General features: G+C 40.3%; 1 protein-coding gene across 1 annotated transcript in view; it reads right to left on the bottom strand.

The window, feature by feature from the left end:
* TENM1 (teneurin transmembrane protein 1) overlaps positions 1 to 26,648 on the bottom strand; it is a 629,447-nt gene that overhangs the window by 104,400 nt on the left and 498,399 nt on the right. Inside the window, exons 19-21 of the mRNA XM_052662865.1 lie at positions 21,360 to 21,503; positions 12,187 to 12,436; positions 3,635 to 3,655 (exon numbers count right to left, since the gene is read on the bottom strand). Of these exons, the coding sequence (XP_052518825.1) occupies positions 3,635 to 3,655; positions 12,187 to 12,436; positions 21,360 to 21,503 (415 nt within the window). The remainder of the gene's footprint in view (positions 1 to 3,634; positions 3,656 to 12,186; positions 12,437 to 21,359; positions 21,504 to 26,648) is intronic.

The following is a 26,648-nucleotide window of genomic DNA, read 5'->3' as shown; positions in this document are numbered from 1 at the left end:
AGCCCTTTTCTTCATGAAACTTACAGTCTAGTGGGGGAGTCAGATCAGTAAATGGGCTATGACTTGTAAATAGGAGTGTTACAACAGAAGTAGAAAGGAGAGAAATGAGCAGATAGGAGGAACACGTTACCTAGCAGCACTGATGACATTAGCATTATTTTTTTAAATTATTAACTGAAGTTCATATTTTATTCAGATTTCCTTAGTTTTTACTTAATATCCTTTTTCTGTTTCAGGATTCCATCTAGGATACCAAATTATATTTAGCCTTCCCGTCTCCTTAGGCTCCGAAGGGCTGTGACAGTTTCTCAGAGTTTGCTGGTTTTTGATGACCTTAACAGTTTTAAGGAGTACTGGTCAGGTATTTTGTAGGAAGCTCCTACTGGAATGTGTCTGATTTTTTTTCTCACAGTTAGACAGGGAAGGAAGACCACAGGGGTAAAGTGCCATTCTCATCAAATCAAATCAAGGGTACATAATATCAACATGGCTTATCACTGTTAATGTTGACCTCAATCACCTGGCTGAGGTAGTGTTTGTCAGGTTTGTCCTCTGCAAGTTGACTCTTTCTGTCTTATTTTCCACACTGTATTCTTTTGAGGAAGTTACTCCGCCAAGACAACACTTAAAGAGTAGGGAGTGCACCTCCTTGAGGGTCAAGTATCTATATAAATTATTTGGAGTTCTTCTGCATGACAACTTTATGTTTTCTTCTCCATTTATTTATGAACTCAACCATTTTGTCCTATCAGTATGGACTCATGGATATTTGCTTTATATTTTGCATTAAATCCAATACTACTTTATTTTGTTGCTCAAATTGTTGCAGCTTTAGCCCCTGGGAGCTCTTTCTGTTGGCTTGTGTGCCCCTCATCAACCGCCATCAATGTGGGTGTGCTTTGTTTGTTTTTTGAGCACGTCCGTACTTTCTGGAACTACACGATGCTCCAGGCTCATCTTATATGATACTTGCCCTGGCACTAGAATGAATCATTTCTCCAAGTATCCCTAGTCTTTTTATTGAAAAATGGTATTAGAAACTGAGATCTGAATACTGGGTGTAAGCACTATTTTTTCCCCTCCACACCTCTCTCTCTCCAACTACTCTGTGAACTCTTTGCAGGCAGGAACCTTTCCTTTCTACCTCAGTGCCAACAGAGGGTCTGACAGGGCTGATGTTCAGTAAGTGCTGAACTAAACTGTAGGATATGAATCTAACTAAGACATAGAAGAGTTCAGGCCTTGGCTACTTAGCCAAGCAAAATGGAGGGGAGAGGGTCATTAGACTAATTAAGATGCTCTTAAAGACTGGCATGTTCCTGATTGTATTTGTAATTGCCATTTGCCCTCTAAGCATATTTATGTTAATGATAGTAAGGCTGGCAAACATTGACTTGAGATCCAGTTTATAGTTTTAATTGGAAAAAAATCAAATCCAATTGGAATACTTAATTTTTTTCTACTTACCTTCATCAAATAAGAGAAGCCGGTAGATTCCAGGGACCTGGAATTACCATGCCAGCTGCTGTAAATAAACTGTGAAGGGCCCGACAGATTCCAGTATTGCTTTGGCAGTCATATGAGACAAAGCATCTCTGTAGCAAAGACTGCTTAAATATGGGTTTGAGTAAAAGTTTTCACATATTTAGTTGTACTTTTTGCCTTGAGAATAAAAATTTTCCAGTGCCCTTAGATCTTTCTAGAATAAAGAAGGGGTCACACCCCTCCCCAAAACAACCTTCAATACTTTGGTAGCCAGCTTGTGGAAGTTTCAACTGAATCAGATTAATCATGTTTTGTTTAGGAAAAGTCCATAGGCTATTTTTCTAAGAGAAATGTTATTTGCACAAAAACACTTTGGAATGCATTACATTCATTTATTATTGAATATCCTCAAAGTGCCTGTGAGGGAACTTGAAATTATCATTCTTCTCAAATCTCAACTGAGGAAACCCAGGCACATAGAAAGCTCACCCAGGGTCACTAACAAGTCTGTGCTTGGACCAATATTAGATTAGATTTGTAGGTGACTGAGTGTGCAAAATAAATACCTTCAGAATACTCTTGTTCTGAAAGTGACAAAAAAATTCAGTGTTACAATCTTCTTCTAACTATGTTGCTTTGCAAGGCTGTTCTCAAACTCTGTGCACTGGCCTTTAGAAAATGGAATAGCCCAAATGCACCAAATTCAAATCTGATTGCTATTTTCTTGACAGCCAACAGTCAGGAAGGTCTCCTATATTGAGATGCAATTTCTTGCCATTTCATGCCATTTCCCAAGTGCACTTCAGCTCTTTTGAGATTGGTTTCTTTCTACTTTGTGAAAACATGCCAAACCCGAGAAAGAAAAACCACTGGAATACATTCCAATTTGTTCTAATCCCTTGTGTCTAAACACATATTGAGATTTGAAATATGTGAAGATTATAACTTTAGTGTTAGACTTATTGTCATCTTCTGGTTAGTTTTCCACGCAAGCAATGCCTGCATGGAGACTTAGCAAAGATAACTTAGCAAATATCACTTCATTCATGCCAGTTAAAACCACATAGATTGTTAAATGGGCAATTAATGCTCATAATTAATACTGTGCAACATTTTACCAGCAAGCAATTTGATAACCAACTTAATTTGCTTAAGGAATCAGTTATGGCAAAGTAGCAAGGCTGATCTTGTGCACTGGCATTTGGGAAGTGCCTCTTCCAGATGGAATCCAAATGACAAACCCCATCACTACCATTTTGATGACAATTGGCATTCGAAAGTGAACAAATTCAATTTTCTCTGCAATTTCAGGTAACTTAGAACAGTTTTGACAAGTGTAATGTGTTAACAAGTTGAATAGACATACTTATTATGACTAATATCAGAGTTATATGCCATTGTCAGTAAATGGTCAGTTTAAAGTTTATTATCTTTTTTTTTTTTTTGATGGGGTAAAATAGAAACCATGAGGTTGCATAAGAGGAACATGGAGAAATCTTATTCAAGAACATTCTCTTAATATACTCGTCAACTAAATTCCTGGAAGTAGAAAGACTGCTGTGCCATCTCTTTCTCTACTTGCAACTTGAAAGTGAAAGTGAAGTGAAAGTGTTAGTCGCTCAGTCGTGTCTGACTCTTTGTGATTCCATGGACTGTAGCCCGCAGGACTCTTCTATCCATGGGACTCTCCAGGCAATAATACTGGAGTAGGTTGCCATGCCCTCCTCCAGGGGGTCTTCCTGATCCGGGGATCAAACCCACATCTCTTGTCTCCTGCATTGGCAAGAGGATTCTTTACCATCTGAGCCACCAGGGGAGTCCACCACATCAAATCTATTTGAACTTACAGACTCATCTGTGATATCACCTAAGAAAACACCATGAGATTGGAGGCTTTGCTTTCCCGGGAAGTACTGAACTGTCAACTTTCTCTTATTGTGTTTTCTTTTTGGTACATTCTGATCCTCCAGCAAATTCCACTTAGTGGGGCTCTCCTTTTGGAAAACACTTACCTGAGTTATAACTCCTAAGTTAACATTTACATTATTCCTTTAACCTTATTTAAGAAGTAAAGTTTCCCTATTAGCATTAGCAGGTGATGTCTTAGGCAGGAAGGGGCATTAGGCACCCACCCATGTGATTTGCTTACCTATGTCTGGTATCTCTGTTTCTAGGGTGCACAAGGTATCCACGAATAGCAAGTAAAAGCAAACGGAGAGTCATCAGTATCATCCAACAAGCCAAACTGAACCAGACACACCTATTCCTAACTCAGCTTGTGGTCAGTAAAGGGACTCCATAGGGATCACTCAGTCAGATGGGTAAGCCAAAGTGGACCCAATCCCTCCTGGCTGCTTATCCTAAGATGGCGCCAAGATGACTGAACATCCAGCTTGGTGCCTGGGCTAAAGCTCTAAGGTAGTTTTTTTCAAAAAGTTCTCTCTGGACTGTTTTCATTGGAAGCAGCTGAGCTCTTGCCACATGTGCAGTTTCCTGGGGGCTCTTCCCAGTCATGCCAAATCAGAATCTGGAAGTGGGAGTGGGGCCCAAGATTTCCATTTTCAACAAACTCAGTTGGTGATTCTGAGGCAGAATAAGGCTTAAGAACCCCTGGGCTAAGTTTTGAAGAAGTACCCACTGCAAAGGGTCTAATCATGCAAGTCTCTAACTTGAAAGCCACTTTGTCAAAATGCAAACTCTTTCATTATCAAGTCTATGTACAACAGACATCCCCAACCCAAGCTTAAGCCACTTATATGATTGTAGAGGTGAGATAGGGACATCGCTTGTGCACATTAGCACAAGTATTTAGCAATATTAAACAATTTAACAAATTGAAAGTATAAAACTTTTTTCTTCAACCATGATAGAATGTACTTGGCATCAAAACCACTGCATCAAGAAAGTTTCAATAAAACATCGTTTACATCAAACTACGAGGGCCTTGTGCTGGCCAGCTACTCATGCTCTGAGGGAGCAACTGGGGTGGGTAAAACGGAACTGTTATGTCAGAAATAGCAGAACGCTTCGGGGTCCCTGATCTGTTAACAGCTTGGCACAGGGCACTGCCTTAGGGTATCTTACTCTGGGATGGGGTATGGGTCTTCTCGCCCAGGGAGCACAGTCTGTGTATAGGCCTGACCTTGGGTCAAATCTGCCCAGAATTAAAAGGTTATAATCATCTGTGAAATACAGTCATTGCAGTTTTAAAATCCTTTTAAACCTGGCCCTTAGGTCATTTTGAAAATCATGAAGATAACAAATCTTTTAATCTAAACTAGAAAATGTTCTTATTAGTTGGAACATCAGGAAAGAAGAGAAGATAGAAAATGATTTCCTTTGAAGCCATCTGCAACTACTGATTTAACTCTTGTTGAAGAGAATCCTTTTGGGATTTGACTAGGTGGGCGACAGTGACAATCCACTGACTTTTCCGTTTTATGTTATTAGTCACTCCAGTTGTGTCCGACTCTTTGTGACCCCATGGACTGTAGCCTACTAGGCTCCTCTGTCCATGGAATTCTCCAGGCAAGAATACTGGAGTGAGTTGCCATGCCCTCCTCCAGGGGATCTTCCCAACCCAGGGATCGAACCTGGCTCTCCTGCATTGTAGGCAGACTCTTTACCAACTGAGCCACCAGGGAAGCCCCTTCTATTTCATGGGGCCACCTCTAAAGCGTGGGTATCCCCAGGGTTGACACAAAAGATCAAAAGGTAAGGGTGAGGTGATGTGATTAGAAATCTGGCCTCAGGCATTTGAACCTCTTTCAGTTTCCTTGTCTCTAGACACTTGCTTATTTTTGTGGCCTCTGAACTATAGGGTGAAAGTGCTTAAGGCTGGCTCTAATCACTGTTACATGGTTGATTTTCTTGAAGGAACTCGAGTTGTGAACATACTAGAAGGATCTCATTAAAGCATGGTTTCATCTGCCACAGACTCTCATGGTACAGAACCATGTGTGTGGCTCCAAAAGGTTTTGAAATTCTTAGGTGATGGCAAGGAGTGGGGAGAGGGGGTGGTTTGATTTTCTTGTGGCCACTTCTGATCATGCCAATAATGTCACCGTGAATTTGGGAAGATGTCCCATATTATGCAGAGCAGCTTCTCTCATTAACATCTCAGAGGGAGGAAGAGAAAATGACGGAATTTATTTCCAGTGTGTGACCTTGTTCTGTCTCAGAATTACTTTTAGTTAAAGATTTAGGATTGAGCCACCACCAAAGTCGGTCTGCTGTCTAGCTGGCAATGGACTGCACGCTGAGGTGTCAGTGTGTGAGTGCCTCACAGGCACCTGAGCCCATCAGTGGGCACCACCACCTGGCAACTGACTGACTTGAAGTTTGCCATGAGTTTGGAGGAGAAAGGTATGGAAAGGCAAATCTTTTCAGAGCAAGAAATGCTCCTGATGGTAGGATCTTTAAATCGGTCTTTGATTTTGTTTAGGACCTGCAAGATTAAAATGGCTGTCTATTCTTTTTTAATTAAAAACTTTTTACTGAGATATAATTCACATACCCCAAAATTTCACCCTTCGAAAAAGTGCAATTCAGCAGTTTTCAGTAGACTCATAGAGTTGTACAACCATGGCCATCATCCGATTCCAGAACATTTGCATCATCTTATGAAGAAACCCCGTACCCATTAGCAGTCAGTTCCCATTTCCCCCATTTCTCCAGCCCCAGGCAACCATTCATCTGCTTTCTGTCTCTAAATTTGTTTATTCTTGACATTTCATATACACGACATTAGGTAATGTGTGGTATTTTGTGCCTGGCTTCTTTCATTTAGCGTCATGTATGACCCATTCTTTGTACATTTTGGTAAGGATGTATGACCCATACTTTAGTACATTTCACGGATGGAGAAAAAGGGGTAAGCCAACTTTGGAGTTTCTGGCTCATGAGCAGACGTCACGAGAGTTTGCCTGGCCTGCTCTGCACTGTTTGCAGCACTTTGCTTGTTCTTCATGCTGTTCTTAGCTTCTTCCCTTATCCTTAGTCAGAAAATATCTGATATCAAAGAATGGACTTCCCTGTGTGTTCATCTTCTCATGGGAGTCTTCCTTGGAAGACTGAGTTCCCACTCCTGCCACTTCTTAGAGCTTCCAACTTCAGGAAACCCTCAGTTAAGACTATCCTTCTCATTCTCTGTCCCTTGGCCTTTTCATAACTTTCCTGCGTTGTGTTTACGGCCCTGCTTTCAGCTAGCCATTCGCTTGAAAGTCAATCTGACAAACGAATCCATGCTCGGGGATTAATGATGATTTTAGCTTGATGGATTTTTCCAACACAGGTTCTCGTGTTGGGAACTCTTGGAAAGCCAATGTCTCAACTCAGAGGAATGCATTTCTTAGGGTGGCAATTTGGGCCCCTTGGAAGGTCAGCAAAGATGTTTTGGGTGTGAGGTAAATGGAGCTTTTGGGTGACAATGCTAATACAAGAGACTAAACTGGAAAGCTAACCACCTATTTCATCTATATGTAGTCTGTTTCTCTGTTTGGAACTCCAGTGTTGCTGACGAGAGGAAGGCTCTTGGTCATTTTTCAGATATTTTCAGAGCCCTTAAAGTCTGTGTTCCATTTGTTCCTTCAGCAGAGCTCTGTACAACTTCTACTGTCCCTCATCATGCTAACTGCCCCTAAATGGGTGATATTCCAGTTCTACCCAATCTCCAGGCAAAGACAGGAGTTGAGTCTTAAGAACAATGTAGGAAATATTAACCAGTCACTGTGAAAGAAACAGTAAAATCTCAAGAGAAAATTTTCATGTCACATTGACATTTGTCAAGTCGAAATTACTCAAGGCACCAAGAAGCATTTGGTAGGCTCTTTTCTTTTCTTCCTTTTTTTCCTTTTATAGGGAAGGACAAAACAAATATCTGGAGAATCACGGCATCTTGAACAATAACAGCATGAGGTTTTTACAAAGAATAAATCATTTCTAGTTATGCTTAATAGATTTGTGAGATTAGAAGATGAGAGGGGAGCAAGAGGATACTCATATTTAAATTCTTACAAAGCACTTCATATGGTGTCTCCTGTTTTTATTTATATAATTACCCATGTGAGTTTTAGAAAACTGAAAAATGACTCTGAGGTCACAATCAAAGGAAGATGAAACAGTCATAATTGATGAGAAACAGTTGATGGACTTGGGGATGCTGAGAATGAAGAAGAGAAAGTTCAGGTACGTATCTTAACACTTGTGAAAGCTTCTCAGGTAAATGAGGGAAGTGGCTTCTGTGCTTTAGATGTAAACATTTGCCACTACTGAGTGGATGTTTTATGAAGGCAGATTTTTGCTCAATATAAGGAAGAATTTTCAACAGAGCATTCCAAAGATGCAGTGGGTTGTTGGGTGAGATAAGTAAGTTTTCTGTTATTGAGAGGGATAAACAAAGTAAAGATGATCAACCGTCAGGGATGCAGTGCACACTACATTTTACCAGACACCTCTATGGACTCTTCTATCACTAAGCTCATAAATCTGTGATATCACTTCTTAGTTACTGAAATATGTGTGTGTGTATGTGTGTTTAAAATTTTAACATGAGAAGCAAAGCACTAGACCTAAGCTATCTCATAAATCTACCTTAAAAAAACAAAACTTCACAGAACGTATTTTTGAGACTCCCTCAGGTTTAATTGCATGATCTTATAAGCTTCCCTTCTTTGTTATTGTATCTTAATTTCCCACTGGAAGGAAGCACTAAGATGTATATGTACAGATGAAATCTGCAGTAAACAGGCAAAGGGATACTACATGCTTAAATAACAAGAAATAATCTTGTTGATCTTGACATGTTGCTAATAATAATGACATAACTGACTTTTTTGTACCCTCCCCATTCAGCCAATGGGGGATCAGCTAGAGGAAATAAATGATCATCCACCAATGAAAATGAAATCACTTTTGAGATCAGATGAAAGAAACTCAATTGGGGACAGTTTGGATCAGCGGAGCTGAGAGGAAAAATCTATAGTCTGCCAGTCTTTGAAATGTCAAGGGGCATCTAGAATTGTTCAATGTGGCCCAAAATGGAACAAGAAGATGAAAGAGAAGGAAATATAGAAGGGCACCCAGTAGGGGCAAGCTTTATGTCCTCTCAAGATGTCATCAAACACTGGACGGATAACTACACATTTGTGGATCTTAAAACAGGTTAAACTGTATAAGACAAATACTAAATTGACAATTTTATAGATACAAAAGTAGAAAACAGAGTAGTTAAGTTATATAATGAATAACCTGACAGAGAGTGAAGATCTAGAATGTTCTTTATTTTTTTCTGTAACAACTTATTGACAATATTGCTCTTCCACTCAGTTTTAAATGCAACCAATTAACATAGTGACTATATATAGTCTGTGTTTCCAAGGAAACAGATGACTCAACCAAATAAAATGACTAATATGTGCTGGGTGGGGGGGAGCGATTAAATTAACTGATTTTAACATCAACCAAAAACTGGTACAAAATGAACTCTCTCTATATATAAAGTAGAATTCAATGAACATTATGGTTATTAAGCTAGCAAAACCACCTTGTGTCAACTTATTTCTCCCAAGAAAGTTTAAACTTGGAAAAGTTATAAAGCAAATATTTAAATTCACCAATCATATGTGAAAGATGCAAAATGTACCGAATAGACTACTGATCAGGATACTTTTTTTTAAGTGACTCTAATAAGGACTATACTGGTTTCTGATTAAACATGACAGATAATGTTTGCTGTCATAGACTGGGTTGACGGTTTTGACTATCATCAAATAGGGAGTTACCTGTTAATTACATCTAAATGATCATATCTATATATTTATATTCCATCAGGTTATTTCTCCGATGGCCATTCACAAGAGTGTTGGGAGTAGAGAAGGAAGAATAATTTTTTCTCCTTGAAAGAAATGCAGGGAATCTTAACCATGAGTCTATGAAAGGGCTTCATCCACAGGGATAAGTTGCTAGGGTGGGAGGTGGGAGGTGGAGATATGGGGAGAGAATGAAAATATGTAATGGCTGAGTTTTGTGTGAATGTGTTTATTTCTGGGGGAGAAGGCCCATAACATTCAATAGATTCTCAAAAAGGTCTGAGAACTTAAAGAAAAATGTTAGGAAGAACTGCTGTATAGGATGTCAGCTCAGAAGAGCCAGCTAGGCAGACTCACGCTAAGTGAAAGCCTGGGTGTGTGAGCTCATGGTGTGTGCTCGTCTGTGCCTTTGAAGAGCTGTGGCAGTGAGAGAAAATGGTGTGTCTGAGCCACCAGGGAAGTCAAGAAGGAATAGGGATTGAAAACTACTTCACTCTGTCCAAAACTAAATTTTCCTTATACTGAGAAAATCACTTTGCAATCAGGGTCCAAGTTATTCTATTTTATTCTTCAAATGACTTTGTGTTAAAGGAAGGTCATAAGGTACTTTGGACTAAAATGCAAATTTGTGAACTGTTAAGGACCCTTGACCAAGAGAGAATCTTCTCAATGAATGACAATTGCTCCACCTTAGGTAAATTTGCATTTAAATGACAAGGGAAAGGAGTCTATTTAGCTGGGTTTTCTTCATAGTAATAGTTTTGGTTTTTATAGATAATCCTATGTTTTTTTTCCTCTGAGAAGGCAGCTATTAATATATAGGAGCTAGTTACATAGGTTTTATAGGGTTGGCTATATGGGGTCAGCCAGACAAGGTCTGTATGCAAGGGCCAATATCTGCATGCCTGGAAACATTCAGATGGTGAATGAATTGTTCAGTGCTCCACCTATGTTTGGCATCATGTAGACAGAGCATCCCTAGGATTTTGAAGACAATGTAGAATGTTGTATAAAACATTTCCAAATCCAGGCTACAACCATCATGGCCTTCTTCATTGATTTTCCAGTAAGTAGGTGCCCAAAGGGATACACTGCTTGTAATGACAAATCCCGGTGAGGTATGACATCCCAAGGTACATGAACATTTGATTAGGGCAGGGTGCTATGAATTAGTACCTCTTTAGACTCTGTAGATGTGCTTTATCTTTATAAAATCTTAATTTTACAGTCTCTTTTTTTTTATCAGTCAAGGGATTTAACAGCTTTTTTCTCTATGACAGCGTTTGCAATTATAATTAAGAAACGTATTAAAACTGGAGTGAATTAATGTGAAAAGTGGACGGGGGTTTGGGACTAGAAGAGTTCTCTAAGTAGGTATGAAAGACTCAGTCTGAGAAAAGGGAGGTAGATTCCAAAGGAAAGCACGAGAATTTGAAAACTTTTGAGGAATGTCCTTATGCATTCAGATTTCCACGTTTATGTGATCGTAAGTGTTAAACGAAAATGACCCAAGACTTTTCATGTGATTTGACTGGTCCTGACTGTGCTCCGTGCATACACGTTGCTCTATCATTGTCTCTATTCTCCCAGTCACTGTTCTTGGTCACTACTTTTCAGGTCACTGAGGTGATGCCCAAGGCAAGAACTGTTTTATGGAAGAGTTTATAGGGTGGCATCAAAGTTTTCTGGAACATAGGGAAATTTTCAGCCTCATGTCCTGAAGGCATGCGTCAGGGATAAAACTGTCACAACCAATTAGGAGAAGGCTCTATTAGTTTATCCAGGGGTGGGGAAACAGATCTGTTTCTCCCTCTTGGGATGGGAGAGGATGTCTTCCTTTTCTAGGACTCCAGGGGATATATATTTGTGCCTTATATCCTTAGAAACCTGAATATGCATCGGAAGGACTGATGCTAAAGCTGATGTTCCAATACTTTGGCCACCTGATGTGAAGAGCTGACTCATTTGAAAAGACCTTGATGCTGGGAAAGACTGAAGGCAGGAGGAGAAGGGGAAGACAGAGGATGAGATGGTTAGATGGCATCACTGACTCAGTGGACATGAGTTAAGCAAACTCTGGGAGATGGTGAAAATCGTGCCATGGAAAGCTTGCCATGCTGCAGTCTATAGGGTCGCAAAGAGTCAGGCACAACTGAGCAACTGAACAACATCAATAATTCTTAGAAAGGGAGAAATAAAGATGATTAAGTCGAGGTCTCTTTAGTTGTTATTTCTGTGTAACTCCAAAATATGAACGACAGTGCCAAAAGGTATGAATTCCTTTCAAATGGTGTCAAAATACTTCGTCCTCTCAAGAAAATTCCTAAAACAGAATGAGAAAGTCTAAAGATGGATGCTTTAATCATTTTTTCCAACGGATCAGAGCTTTTAAGGATGAAAAAACTAATCCTTCTTCAACTGTCGTGTAAACACAGGCAGCCATTTTCCTTTTGATGAACGGACCACTTCAAAAGACTGGACCTGGAGAACTTAGAAAATGTAGTTTTTGGCTCTGACAACACCTCTACCTGCTAGAATCAATACTATGTATTTTTGATCAGTCTTTGTAATGGGCAGAACAGGGGTTGAGTGACTTACCTGAGCACATGACAGAATGGAGCTCCACATCAGTGTCAGGAATGCACTCAGGGAAGGCCACACATACAGGCATGTCAACACTTCCTGGTTCTTCAAAGCAGTGCTCAAAGGTTTCTTCAAGTGGGAGTAGGCATGGTGACCTATGTCTTTGGCCCTATCCCTGCATCTCAGCTCGGTACTACAATATGGCAACTGCATTTTCTGTTCCTTCGTGCAATGCCTTGTCTGTTCCTGTTACCTCATTCTTGCTTTCACCTTATCCACTAAGCAAACACAGAGATTAGAGGAGACTTACCTTAATTCCAAAATACTAACAGAGTTTCCCGAGGGAAATATTCGCCTTACAAAATTGAAGTCACCAACATACACACTACCATCAGGGCCAGAAGCTAAGGCAACGGGAGCGAAGAGTTTGTTGTTGTGGGCGGGGCCATTGCAGTTGGTGCAGGCTACGCTCCTTTGGTGTCCATTACCCATTATGGTTGCTATGACTGGAGGCTGCTGGGAAATGAACATATTTTCTCCATTCCCTTTATGTATGATTCCTAGATCCAAGGGAGAAACAAGAATTAAAAAATAACCACACCATATTCTCAGCAATATTTTAAATTCTCTCATTGTTCAAAGCAGGAAGGAGCTTTGGCTTGCTATAAAAGAACCTGAGAGTGAAGCACATCACCCCAGCTCTTGTTTAACTGCACAGCTACAACAAATGGCAGCATAACACTTTGCCTCAGTTTGTCCATCTATGAAATGGGATAATATACCCAGTCCCTTTAATGTTGATTCTAAATGCCTCAATAAAGCGTTTAATGACTAACTTTTAATGATTTCCTGTTCACTTTGGGCTCTGTGAATCATCTGTGGCTGGTTTTTCATCTCTGACTGACTTTCTTCTGATGCCTGGTGCATATCTGTCTGACTTCAAATCACCTGCTCTATACAACTATGAAAAGGGAGGATCAGTCAATTTTAATATTAACCTAGCAAAACACAATCAGAAAGGTAATCTACTTTGGTAAAAAGAAATCATACTACTAGAATGCACTTCAAAGATAAGAGAAACGCACTTGAATGTTCCACTCTTTTGGACCATATCTCACTATCATCAGTGCAGGAAATAAAAGATACCGACTTACGAAAATGCTGGAAACTACTCTGCAGTCATTTTCTCTGGAAAATCTCATCCATTCTCATGACTTAACTCCCATAGCTCTACGTTGAAACTTTTCTCCTGTCCAGAATTTTCACCTGACATGCAATTTCCTACTACATCTCTTTACTTGGATGTCCCACTGGTACCCCAAACTCAACAAGTTTAAGACTAAACTCAGTAGGCAAAACAGTCTCTGACATAAGTCACAGCAAGATCCTCTATGACCCACCTCCTGGAGTAATGGAAATGAAAGCAAAAATAAACAAATGGGACCTAATTAAACTTAAAAGCTCTTGCACAATGAAGGAAACTATAAGCAAGGTGAAAAGACAGCCTTCAGAATGGGAGAAAATAATAGTAAAGGAAGCAACTGACAAATAATTGATCTCAAAAATATACAAGCAGCTCCTGCAGCTCAATACCAGAAAAATAAACAACCCAATCAAAAAATGGACCAAAGAACTAAACAGACATTTCTCCAAAGACAAACAGATGGCTAACAAATACATGAAAACATGCTCAACATCGCTCATTATCAGAGAAATGCAAATCAAAACCACAATGAGGTACCATCTCACGCCAGTCAGAATGGCTGCTATCAAAAAGTCTACAAGCAATAAATGCTGGAGAGGGTGTGGAGAAAGGGGAACCCTCTTACACTGTTGGTGGGAATGCAAACTAGTACAGCCACTATGGAGAACAGTGTGGAGATTCCTTAAAAAACTGGAAATAGATCTGCCATACGACCCAGCAATCCCACTGCTGGGCATACACACTGAGGAAACCAGAATTGAAAGAGACACGTGTACCCCAATGTTCATCGCAGCACTGTTTACAATAGCCAGGACATGGAAGCAACCTAGATGTCCATCAGCAGATGAATGGATAAGAAAGCAGTGGTACATATACACAATGGAAAACTACTCAGCTATTAAGAAGAACACATTTGAATCAGTTCTAATGAGGTGGATGAAACTGGAGCCTATTATACAGAATGAAGTCAGAAGGAAGAACAGCAATACAGTATATTAATGCATATATGCGGAATTTAGAAAGATGGCAATGATGACCCTATATGCAAGATAACAAAAGAGACACAGATATAAAGAACAGACTTTTGGACTCTGTGGGAGAAGGCAAGGATGGGGTGATTTGAGAGAATAGCATTGAAACATGTATATTACCATATGTAAAATAGATCACCAGTCCAAGTTCAATGTATGAAACAGCCAGCGCACTGGGACAACCCAGAGGGATGGGATGGGGAGGGAGGTGGGAGGGGGGTTTGGGATGGGGGACACATGTATACCTGTGGCTGATTCATGTCAATGTATTGGCAAAAAAACCACCATAATATTGTAAAGTAATTAGCCTCCAATTAAATAAATTAATTTAAAAAAAGAGAGAAAGAAAAAAAGACTGAACTTATTATTTTTCTGTACTGCTCCACCCCCCCAAACCATGCTCTTTCTCCTATGTTCTCTGCTGATCTTCTGAGTGGTATCACCAGGCATGTATTTACTCAAGTTGGGAATGTGGGCACCGCTGTGGCTCTTCTTTTCCTCATTCTTTAGCCATAATTAATTACTAAACCCCCACTATCTCCTCAAATATATTAAACCAGTTCCATGGTCTCTGTTCTTACTGCTGCTGCTTTAGTTCAGTTTTTCTTAACTTCTTAGTTTCTTGGTTTCTGTGTATACCCATCTCCAAACTATTGTCCATATTTCTGCCATAAAGGTTATTTCATGTTGATATATGGCAAAAACCAACACAATATTGTAAAGCAATTATCCTCCAATTAAAAATAAATAAAGATTATTTCAATATGTGGAGTAAAACCTTTCAGTAGTTCCATATGCTCTATGGCAGCAGTCTCCAACCTTTTTGGCACCAGGGGCCGGTTTCATGGAAGACAATTTTTGCATGGATGGGGGCGAGAATGGGGGGTGGTTTCGGGATGATTCAAGTGCATTACATTTACTGAGTTTGTTGAGCAGGAGGCAGAGCGCAGACGTAATGTGAGAGATGGGGAGCTTCACTCCCTACAGGAGCTTTATTCGCTTGCCTGCTGCTCACCTCCTGCAGTGCGGTTCAGTTCCTAACAGGCCACACACCGTACTGATCTGTGGCCCAGGGCTTGGGGACCCCTGCTTTATGGGGTAAGGGGCTCATTTCTTATGATTAAGCCATACCTGATTTGTATGGCTTATTTTTATGATTAAGTCCTTCATGATTTGGCTCTTGTCTCCTTCTTTAGTCTCCCCTCTCATTACCCTCTCATTTTTATCCCGAGTTTCAGCTACAGCAAACTATGTACAAGTATTTTCACATGCTTCTGTTCTTCTCTGCTTTTGTGTTTTGCTGGTCCCTCCATCCTGAATGCCCTCCTCATTTTGTTTGCTTGGGAAACTCTAATCTATCCTCCAAAGCTCAGCCCAGTTCCCCTTGGATGCTCTGTCCAGGCAGAATTTATTATTCCCTCCTCTGTGAGTGTGCACGGTTTCTTTTCCATAGCTCTACTATGACACTTGCCACATGTAAGATACAGTTTTTATGACTTCTCTATCTTCCCCATCACAACATGAACTCCTTCCTCTGTCTTACTCTTTTCTGCATTTCAGCGCCAATCCCTGTGGCCAAGTCATTGGAAGTGCTCAGTAAATGTTGGAAACAGGCTTTGAGTCTCTTGTAGCTTCCTTGTCCAAATCCCAATGATTTTGAGAACCTGCTGAGCCTGGGCAGAAAACCCAAGGAACAAGTACTGCTGTGCTAAACAGCTCAAGTCTGCCCAGAATGAGCCAGGGCAGGTAAAAAAAAAAAAATCCATGTGGTGAGAAGACATGCCAGTGTGTCAGGCTGTAGCAGCTGACAGCAAATGAATGAATGCAGCTATCCTGTCCAGTCTTATTTTTTCTCCTATGACTCCTGCTATCTATCTCCTTGGACTGCCTGTTATTCTCCCTAAACATTTCCTGAAATGTCTCCCTTGGTTTTCTTCCAACTTTTGGTCCCACAGTTCTACAATAGAAACCATTGATCACTCTGAAATAGGAATGTCACTGGCAAAAATTAAGAGGGTAAAACATGCACAAAGCCATGGCACCAAATATGAACCTGGAAACAGAAATGCCATACTTATATAGGCTTTGGATTTCAAATCTCAAGTAATTTGACTTTCTCTCCCAAGGTGATTTCTGGCTATTTTTTTTTTTTCCAACATATCTGCAGGAGCAGCTATGAGCTTATGCCCCAACAAATTGCTCTTTTATTGCAGAACCATGAGATAGATATCTTGAGGCTCACTACTTTATTAATTTTATTAATAACTTTATTAGGCAGTGAAGAAATTTCTCAAGATTTAGAATAGTTAATTAAGTTAGATTAATAGGATAGAATTTCATTTCCCCCAAAACACTTAATTGCAGTGTGATCAATATCACAATTTAAATGAATTGGGAGAAAGTGAATGAGAACTGGCATGATAGTTGCACAACATCATTGAAAAGAAATCTCCTGATGGTCGCTCACTGAATATCCTACCAATGAGACTATGATATGTTCTTCAATAAATGAGGAAACCAACTGTTTAGCATGTCAGTATTCCAGCAATGCACTACAGGGTATATCATTCAAAAATATTTCCAATTATTGGCTTGGAAATACCAGATTTGCTATTAACATCTATTTTCACAGATAGATATCCATTTTTTTATATCAATATAATGATATAGTTAACAATTACCTTCAAAATGACATGTTATTACCAGGCTCCTGGCAATTTAAAAACTGAAGATGGCTATTCTAAACCATTCTTCTAAGCCTGCAATTCTAAAACTCCTCTTTTCTATTAGAAAGCCCAGTACTCCATCAAAGAAGAAGAATGATTAAAGGAAATAAAACATAAGGCAATGTACTTTCTGATTACATCTCAACAATTGATGTCTTGCTTTCATGCAAGGTACTAAAGTGCCCGTGTACTGAAATTACCATTCCTGTTTAAAGCTGAAGCAATCAAAACAAAAATGGGCAAACCCCTTTTGTATTGCCCTGGAAAAATAGATCATTTTGAAGGGTGTTTTTGTTGTTTCAAGAATCTGTTTAACCTTCCATTACATAGAACCGGGGCATACCATCTAGCAACAATGATTTAACACCAATTCTTCTGCAAAAGGTTGCTTTGAAAATATTTTGTTTATGTTCCTGGAATCTTGATCAATTACTGCTGCCTCCTTTCCAGTTTATTCTGCCACACATGCTCATTTTGAAAACAGAATCAAATGATCCAGAGACTACACACATTATTTATAGAAGGCCAACTTCCTGCTAAGGATTGGGTGTCTTGTTTACAGTTAACAAAGAAACCCCACTGGCTGGCGGCCTGTGGCATATTTTCTCCCTCAAGTTTTCCTTTTCTCTGCCAAAAAGTCAAGTCTGTTGTATAATAATTTAAGCATACTTCTAAACACACGACTCATATCCTCCTGTTACCTTGCTCAGAACTTCTTTTGAAGCTTATAAATAAGTTTGAAATAAAATTCCCCTTGGAAGCCAGCGGGTGGTGCTTTATACTGATTTCAAAGAAGAAACCATTTTTCAGGCTTATGAACAACAAGGGACACAATAAATATTTCTCTTAGGACTTGATTGAGAGCATATAAACACAAACTGGGAGACATGCCAATGTGATCAATGGAAATTTACTTTCCCTCCCAGTAAAACCATTTGCCAAAAAACTACTGGCTTATCTTGGAGGTTACGTTAAAGGAAATTCTTGATCTATTTCAGACAGATGACTACACCCAATTACCCAATTAGAACCCTGGATAGTTTTTTTCTAATAATTTTAAATACTCAACTGGCATAATTTTAAAGAACTGATTTATCTTACAAGAAATAAATATGTACTCTCTGCAATCACTAATAAGATGTATTTTGAAGGAATAATACTGAAAAACGCAAGTTCCCAGTTGGTTTCCTTTGTTAATCTCAGTGAAAATAAGAACCATTTTGATATATCAGACATAATATTTGGAAACAATGCTCCACAACCAATGGCTAATTGTCAGGTAAATACAAGTGCTGTAACTGAAATGACAAATGGTCTGAAAACACTGCCTGCTAGAAACTACCCGCTGCATAATGATTTTGGAGGCAAAGAAAAACTGCAGAATTGAATGGCAGCAGACATCCAATTTAATTACAGGTGTCTTTTTAACCAGTGAGAAGAAATTGGGGGAAGATAGATTCTTGTTTCTAATCTGCTATCTGTCTCAGATCAAAAAAGCAGGGTGCCTAAAGAGTTAGGCTCTGGCCTTAATCAGTCAGAAAAGACTGCCTGCCCTGCCCGGGGAGACTGCGTTGCTTTCTAATTGGTCCTCTCAAAGCTGCTCCTTCACACTCATCATTCCTGCTTCTAAAACTGCCTTTGTGGGTAGGATTTAGACTCCCAAAATGTCCCAAGAGAGGTGCTGGTGTCCAAGGGCAGGCTGAAAGGCAGTGGCAGTGCTGGCTTCAGCCCTGTTTCCTGGCAGGCATGACCTGTCCTATGTGTGTGTGGGCACACCGTATTGTGTGCCTACAAATGAGCTGATAAAGATAATATCAACTCACTCTTTTCAGCACCAGGGACCGGTTTCATGGAGGACAATTTTTCCAGGGACTGGGGGGAGAGGGGGAATGGTTTCAGGATGATTCAAGCGCATTATATTTATTGTGCAACTTTATTTCTATTATTATGACATCAGCTCCACCTCAGATTATCAGGCATTAGATCCTGGAGGTTGGGGAGCCCTGGATAAAATGAACAAATCTTCCTTTAAATAAGTCTGTCTTAAGTAAGGTTTCTTTCTCAGGATAAAATTCTCAGAAACAGACAAAGTAGATTTAGTGGGGCTGGGGTGAGTACCAGGGATCTTTTGGAGTGATAAAAATATTCTAAAACTCTGTGGTGGTGACAGTTGCAGAACTCCACACTTTACTAAAAATTATTGAAGTGTACACTTAAAATGGGTGAATTTTATGGTGTATAAGTTATACTTCAATAAAGCTGTGAAAAAGATTCTCAGAAGTAACTTGATACCTATTACCTTAAACATGAATTACTGGTGGATTAGAGGTGGAAAGAACACATTTGTGGAAATCAGGGGTCCCCCAAAGCCAACTTTCTGAATGGCTTCCATCTGTTCTGAATTTTTCAGCCTCCAATGGTAAGAGAATATAGGACTGGGAGCACACAGCTGGGGACTGGCTCGATTGAGGTCATTCCCACTTTGTGTTTAATGTCAATGACAGGCATTTGAAAGAGACAATCCATACCAGCCAATAAAAGTGAGTGGAAAAGAAACGGCTGCTTAAAATGTCAAACTCTTTCAAATCAAAACAAAAAACCTAATAATTTAATAACTGGCATCTGCCCTTTTATTTTTATACTTTTGAAACTGTGATTCTCCTTTTGACAACAGAAAAAGGGTTGACATTTTATATCTGTGCCTGAATCTTTGCTCTTAAACAAACAAACAGTTGGAAGGGGAATTCACAGTCTTCCTTGAAAGAGGGGAAGGACATGTAATGGGAGGCATATGGCAGTGGATTCCTTCACCTTCCGGGGTCCTACACTGGAACTCTGGTAAGTGGTCTCAGGCTATGGTTGAAGCAAACCTGGTTAGCTTAGGTGATCAAAAGTTCCCAGCCTGTGGGGCTGGTTGGCTTGGCTGATTCAACTACAGTGCACATGAATAAGACCAGAGGTGTGGTTATAAAATGGATCTCTTCGCCTTAGTCAGTTCATGGCCTTACAAGAGAACCCTGCCTTAGCTAGCTGTTGGAACCCTGCCTTAGCTAGCTGTTTCCCAAAGGTCAGATAGATACAAGGATGGAAGCATATAGTTGTCTCAGTACGTTCGCGTCTCCAACAAAACAACATCCTACTAAAGGCTGCTCAGAATCTGCCTCTTTAGATGAAAAGGAATATGATTTCACAATGAAAACTTACCAGCAGATGTTCAAATGATGCTGGGTGGAAACACCAATGATAGGTTTCCCAGCAAAAGGAGGTGAAGGAACTTGGATGAAGCCTTTATAACCAGGGGAGCAAAATCAGTTTGTCTGAGAGAAGCATGGGCTAAGGGCCACCTGTGGTCTCTTCTGATTTAACATCGAAATTACAAACGAGGTGACAGTGACAGCAGGGAATGTGGTCCAAAGAAGGCAAAGACTGAAGATGAGCATGTATGGATTTTCACTGCTTGACCTGGTTTTCCTAAGTCCAGGACTCAGGAGGCTTAAAACTAAGTGAAGTCCAGAGCTGTACTCTTTCCCCAGATTCTTTCTCTTCTTCTCTGTGTTCCTCCTACCTCTTTCACCACTATCCATTGCTATCCCTTTACTCTATACCTTGCTTCTTACTGAATATACTGACATTTATATGGATTAAAAAAAAAAAAAAACTGGTGTAGAGAGAGTACATGGCTCTGGCCACTTACTGTGAGCCCTGGGGGAAAGTCATGTGACTCAGCCTTGGATTCCTGACCCTCTAAATGAGGATAAGGCCACACTGCAGGGTTGTTGTGTTTAAAATGGGACAGAGTTCACTAAAGCCTGTTGAAAACTGTACGACACATATGATTCATTAATTCTAAGAGACTTCCCATTTTAACATCTCTGGAGTAAGCATGTATCTTGCAAACAATGTGTGTCATTGTTTAACTGGCAGTATTTTCCATAAAATAATGGTATACTTATAATCGTGGGCTTTCCTTGTAGCTCAGTCAGTAAAGAGTCTGTCTGCAATGCAGGAGACCCGGGTTCAATCCCTGGGTGGGGAAGATCCCCTGGAGAAGGAAATGGCACCCCACTCCAGTATTCTTGCCTGGAGAATCCCACAGATAGAGGAGCCTGGCAGGCTACAGTCTATGGGGTTGCAAGAGTCAGACATGACTGAGCGACTAAGCACACACATACTTATAATCAATGATGTTTTAGATCACACGAAATATGGCAATTATTATTCCAGTTGTTAAAAGTTGGCTACAAGGTTGGATAAACTGGTTAATCATTTAGGCCAGAGCAGTAATGATAGATGATTCTGAAAACCCAGTTTCATTTAACTTTGTGAAGAGGTCTCACTTGACTAGCACTAATCTGAAATCAGATGATTGCATTTGAAAAGAAATATAATGTGGTCATCTCTAGGTGGTGAAGTTATAATTTTTTCCTTGTACTTTTCCAAATTTTCTGCAGTAAATATTACATATACATATGTATATAGCATTAGGAAAACAATATTAATGAATATTGTAACATGTGCTTACCACTTTGAGGATTCAAAATATGATGCTTATTCAGCGACCAGCCGCCTAGGTTAGAAGCATCCATCTCGAAACCTTGTAAGATAACTGTCCTTTTCTCCCAGAGAATAAAGTCTGGACACACTTCGTATTCATATCCCACAGACACTGCAAACAAAGAGTTAATAATGCTTTAGAATGTTTAAAAAGACTTGCTTCTTTTTTGGCACTAGTTGATAATTCTCTGGATACCACATTTGCTATTGAATTCTGAGGTGGGTTGAAATTTGACCACTAATAAAAGAAAATGGCCAGCTATTCCAGTATTCTTGCCTGGGGAAATCGCATGGACAGAGGAGCCTGGCGGGCTACAGTCCATGGGGTCGCAAAGAGCCAAACACACACCACTTAGTAACTAAGCAACAACAACTACCTTTTACTTTTGGAAGCCCTGGGCATCCAAAAATGACCAATCAGTGCATATTGGATACATACATGAATGAGTGACTCACTGAGGCTGTCATTAGGTATGTTTTGGGTAAAAGGCTGTGTCGTAAAACTGAAGAAATAAGCCCTCTGGAGTCTTAAGCTGTGGTGATACCATTTCTTTCTTTACCTTTGTAGTAGAAGTGCAGGGAAAGTTTTTTCTAATCTCTCTGGAGTATAAAATACACTTAGGAAGTGGGCATTGGAGTATTGGGTCACTTATACAACACCTCACTACACATGAGACTAATAAAAATCAATTCACCCATTTATATTTTCTTCCATGCTAACTGGCCTTTAGTTTGCTGAGAAGTCTGAGTTTGCTTAGAGTGTTATAAGCCATTCAAGTGTAAATTCCACTTTGTGCATGTTAGATTTTGGTTTCTAACCAATGGGACATCACTCAACATTTGGCTTCAACCCTTCTGAAACACAGATGTTGTACATTAAGCTGGGAACCCCAGTATGCGGCTAAAATGTGAAGTGCAGAATGGCCCAGCGTGGGTGTCTTTGCTCTACTGAAACATGCAGAACTCGAGTAGACCAAGACCCAGGCATCTTCTCAGTTGGCAAACCTGCTTACCTGTTGGAACCCCAGAGTTCTGATTCTTGAGTTTAAAATGCTTTGTGTCCTCATAATGTTCTAAGCCTGAGACTATCAGCTCATTACAGTGCATACTTCGAAGCTCCTTCCCCCTTTTCTGGCAGCTTAAAATATCCCTAGCTGGTTGTCTGCCATTGCTTTTGAGTACCTGACTCTACCTGACTCTTCAGACGCCCCTGGAGAACACATTTATTCTTTGGTTGTCTGGCTATGAAAACTGGTAATTAAAATATGCACTAAAACAATGCCAGCACAATAGGTTCTAGGTGGAAAAATTCAAGCAGACGAGTTTTGGATTTTGACATTAGGTGAAAAGAGCTAATTTTAATCCAACTGATCTACGTGTGCATGTGTGTGTGTGTGCGCAAGGGCTTCCTAGGTGGCTCAGTGGTAAAGAATCTGCCTGACAATGCAGGAGATGATATATGGGACAGGAAGATCCCCTGAAGAAGGAAATGGCAATCCACTCCAGTATTCTTGCCTGGAAAATCCCATGGACAGAGGAGTTGGTGGTCACAAAATAGTTGGATCTGACTGAGCAACAGCAGGCAAGCACGTGTGTGTGCAAGCACAAACATAGATAAGCCAACCCCTTATGATTGTGAATACACACTCGCTAACTTTGGGGGTCATGTGTGGCCATTGTAAACCACAGACTGACTTCTCTTCATCTCTGCTCCATCGAAGCTTTAGCAGGGATCAGGACCATCTTCATGGCTGTGTGACCTGTGCAGTCACACAGGAGCCTCTGCTTAGCAGGGCCCCACCCTTGGCTTAATGCTCTGCTATCACTGTCTTGAAATCCTTAATCTATTTTAAACAAAGGGCTGGGTATTTTTCTTTAACACTGGGCCCTGCAAATTATGTAGCTAGTCCTGATGGGGATGCCCTTCTACCCTGCCATCAGCTGGTAAGGATTCTTGGAATGCAAACTCATTTCAGTATTAGCCCTAACCAAGCTCTATTAGCAAGGGAGATCAATGGGGAGCAGGAAAGACTAATGATAAAATGGAAATGATTTCTAAGAGGAAATTAGTTTGGGATCATCTGTGTCAATGGTGTTCTGTATGAAGATGGATAGAAACAGAATTTCAGTGATGCAAAGGATCTCACAGGTAATCTAGTTCAGGTTACACATGTGGCACAAATCATTGCTGTCTACAATCTCCTTAATATCTTATCATGGCCCCAGTGCTTTGCTAAACCAACTCTAGTGGAAAGAGCTGATGTTAGGCCTAAGAGTCAGAAAACACTTCAGTTCCTGGGTCTGTGATTAACGAGCTGTATGGTCGCAGGCATATGATTCTCCAACTCTGTTCTTCATTTGTAACAAAGGACAGGGGGAGAGGATGGACTAGAATTGGTGGTTCTTAGATCCTTTTGAATCAGGGAACCTTTTGTTATGAATGTGATACAAGTTATGGATCGTTCTCCTAGAAAAATGCATATGGACACACAATTTTGTATATAATTCTAGGGGGTTCACTGACCTCCTGAAATCTAAATAAAGATATCAGATCAAAGACTACTGTACTAGACAATTCTTTTTCTTTTTTGGGGGGGGGGCCATGCCACATGTCATGTGGTATCTTAATTCCTTGACCAGGGATTGAACCTATACCCGCTGCAGTGGGAGTGTGGAGTCTTAACTATTGGACCATGAAGGAAGTCTCTATACTAGACAGTTCTTAAAGTTCTTAAAGTCCCCCTTTAGCATTTCACTCTATGATTCTAAAGTGTATTCTTTCAAGATTGTATTTCATCAGTTCAAGTTGGGGAATCAAACCCCTATATCTTGTTGGAAAAATCAGGCCATGTTGGTATGAAGAATAACATGGTTTCTGCTTCTCTTGCCAACACTGAAAAGTCTTGATTAATAAATAATCATAATAATAATTACAAGCTCCGGGCCATCATCTCCTTCCCTACCACTGTCAGGATCTGCCTTTTGTATATTTTAAGCCTGGTGTGTGCCCCTAAAATCTCTTCTCCGGAAGGTGATTGTGCAAGTTTTGCAAATAAGTAGTGTGCCCTGGTGACCTCTGATGGTGGTTTGGAGTCTGATTTTCCCATCTCCGTAACAGTTAAAGATCCTCCCAACTCTGTGGCAGGAAATGCTTCTATTAAGTATCCTCAGCACAATGGTAATGAGACATCCTCTTCACCTCCTCCTATCTGAATTGCTCTCTAGCCCACAACAAAAAAGTGCACTGGCTGCACACCCCACAATTATATTACTTTTCTCCCTTGTCATAGCAAATAGCAACAAGGCAGCCACTTAATAAGTTCCTTCTAATTTGTATTAGATTTACTTTCTCTCGAGAAAGCTCTATGAGCTAATAAAGTTATAATTTATACTGAAGACTTGTCCAAAATTCCAACTGACTTTAATGAGAATGGCTGCGTGTTGGGATATTTTCGTATGTGGCTCCTTGCTCAGAGTAACAAGGCAAGGTTTCTTTCTGACAGCAGCCCACTTGAACAGAATCCTGGAACTTGCAATCCATGTATGAGAAGGCAGACGAATCACCCCATGGAGTTGAGCTGCTGGCTAAATGCACAAGGAACTGGCAAAGGCAGTAGCAACCAGTTGTAGACTTCCTCTCATGAAAGCAGACTGTAATGCACTGAACGCCTTTTCTTTTTCATATAATGAAATGTGGGGGGAAAAGGGCTACTCAGGGCTGGCACCAAAAATGCTGAGCCCTGACACCAGCTCCGCCTGGTGCTGTGACAGCTGAGTCTTAGTTAAATAAGCAGACTGGACCCACTACCGTCTCCCCGGCGGCCTGGTGCCTATCACATCTGATCATCAGCACAGCTGGGTGGAGGCCACGCATTCAGCCTCTGGCATTCCGGAATGGGGGTCAGGAAGAATAGTGTATACTGGGAAGGAAAGGATAATTATCCATCAACATTTCAGAGGACCTGTAGAGGACAGACTAGCCTGGCTGTGAGTGGAGATACATGGGGATGGAGGGGGGACTATACTTCCCTGGGGCTGGTACAGTGGTCCCATGATGGAGTGGACTTATTGGGAAGGCAGTGGAGAAAGAGCCATTCATATGGCTGAATACTTTCTCTGAACCAAGTGACTGCCTCTCTTGTGATACCCTTAATTCCGTCTGGATTTCTGTCTTCCTTTATTCTCTCCCTCACCTCGACACAGAGATATAAATTTGGGGGATTTATATAAATGGGATATAAAATGGGATTTTCCTCCACCAAGAGTCACTGACTGTCAAGACAGGACTTGCTACTTTTGTAGAGGACTCTGTCCTCTGGTCATAGGATTTGCAGCTCTGACTTCACTGTTAGTCATCGTGCAAATATTACAGTGGCTTCTAAAGAAGACTTTATTCTACTGGCTTATAAAGAAAGACTGAAGCTTGCTCCCTCAAAGCCATTTGACATTAGAAAAATAGTCACTGAATCTCATTCTATTTATCAGAGCAGTAGCATTAGTATAATGTGGGGACTACAAGAAGGTGAAGGGCCACAGTGCCCTGACACCCAATTTAGTGATGGAGACCTTCACGTATAAGGGCTGGGATGGGAGATTGACATTAAATAGCCAAGGTAAAGATGCCACGCAATGAAGCTGATGTGCAAAATATGACAAGATTAAGCAGATGATTTTCAACAGCTTTGGGCTAAGGCTTCAGAATTCATAATGGTTGCATTTATGAGGGCAATATATAATTAAAGGTAGTCTGATGGTGTGAGAAATTTATGTTTCCTTCATGAACTCAAGGAATATATAAAAATAATGTGATCACATTTAAAAGGTAACTAACAATGAGATCAAAACCTTCTTATCTGAAAGAAACCATTAAATAGAACCAGAAATATATCTCATTCTTTCAAAACAGTAGATTCATGTAAAACCACAACAATGGAAGATAAGAGACCGAACAAACCAAGAGAAGGCCATAGCTACAAGAGGCAAAGACTGTGCAGATAAAATGCTACTACTGAGATCGGGTGCCTGCTCCCGGCATGACTTCTCCTTTTTCCCATTCTCTAGTGAGTTCTCATAGGCTAGGATGACCCCAGAGGCTCCCCGATTTGACACACTGCCCAGTGGCCTGAAATGCTTTGTTTATCTATTATTCCTGGCTTACTAAGAGTGTCAGAATCAGGTGATGAATTTTTACCAAGTGCCTTTTCAGCACTTACGGAGATATTCACATAGTTTTCTCTCTTAATCTATTGAGGTGATA

The sequence above is a fragment of the Budorcas taxicolor genome, chromosome X (genome assembly GCF_023091745.1).
Source record: "Budorcas taxicolor isolate Tak-1 chromosome X, Takin1.1, whole genome shotgun sequence".
Taxonomy (NCBI): domain Eukaryota; kingdom Metazoa; phylum Chordata; class Mammalia; order Artiodactyla; family Bovidae; genus Budorcas; species Budorcas taxicolor.
The sequence above is the reverse complement of the archived record's forward strand: the minus strand, read 5'-3'. Positions and strand labels throughout refer to the sequence as shown.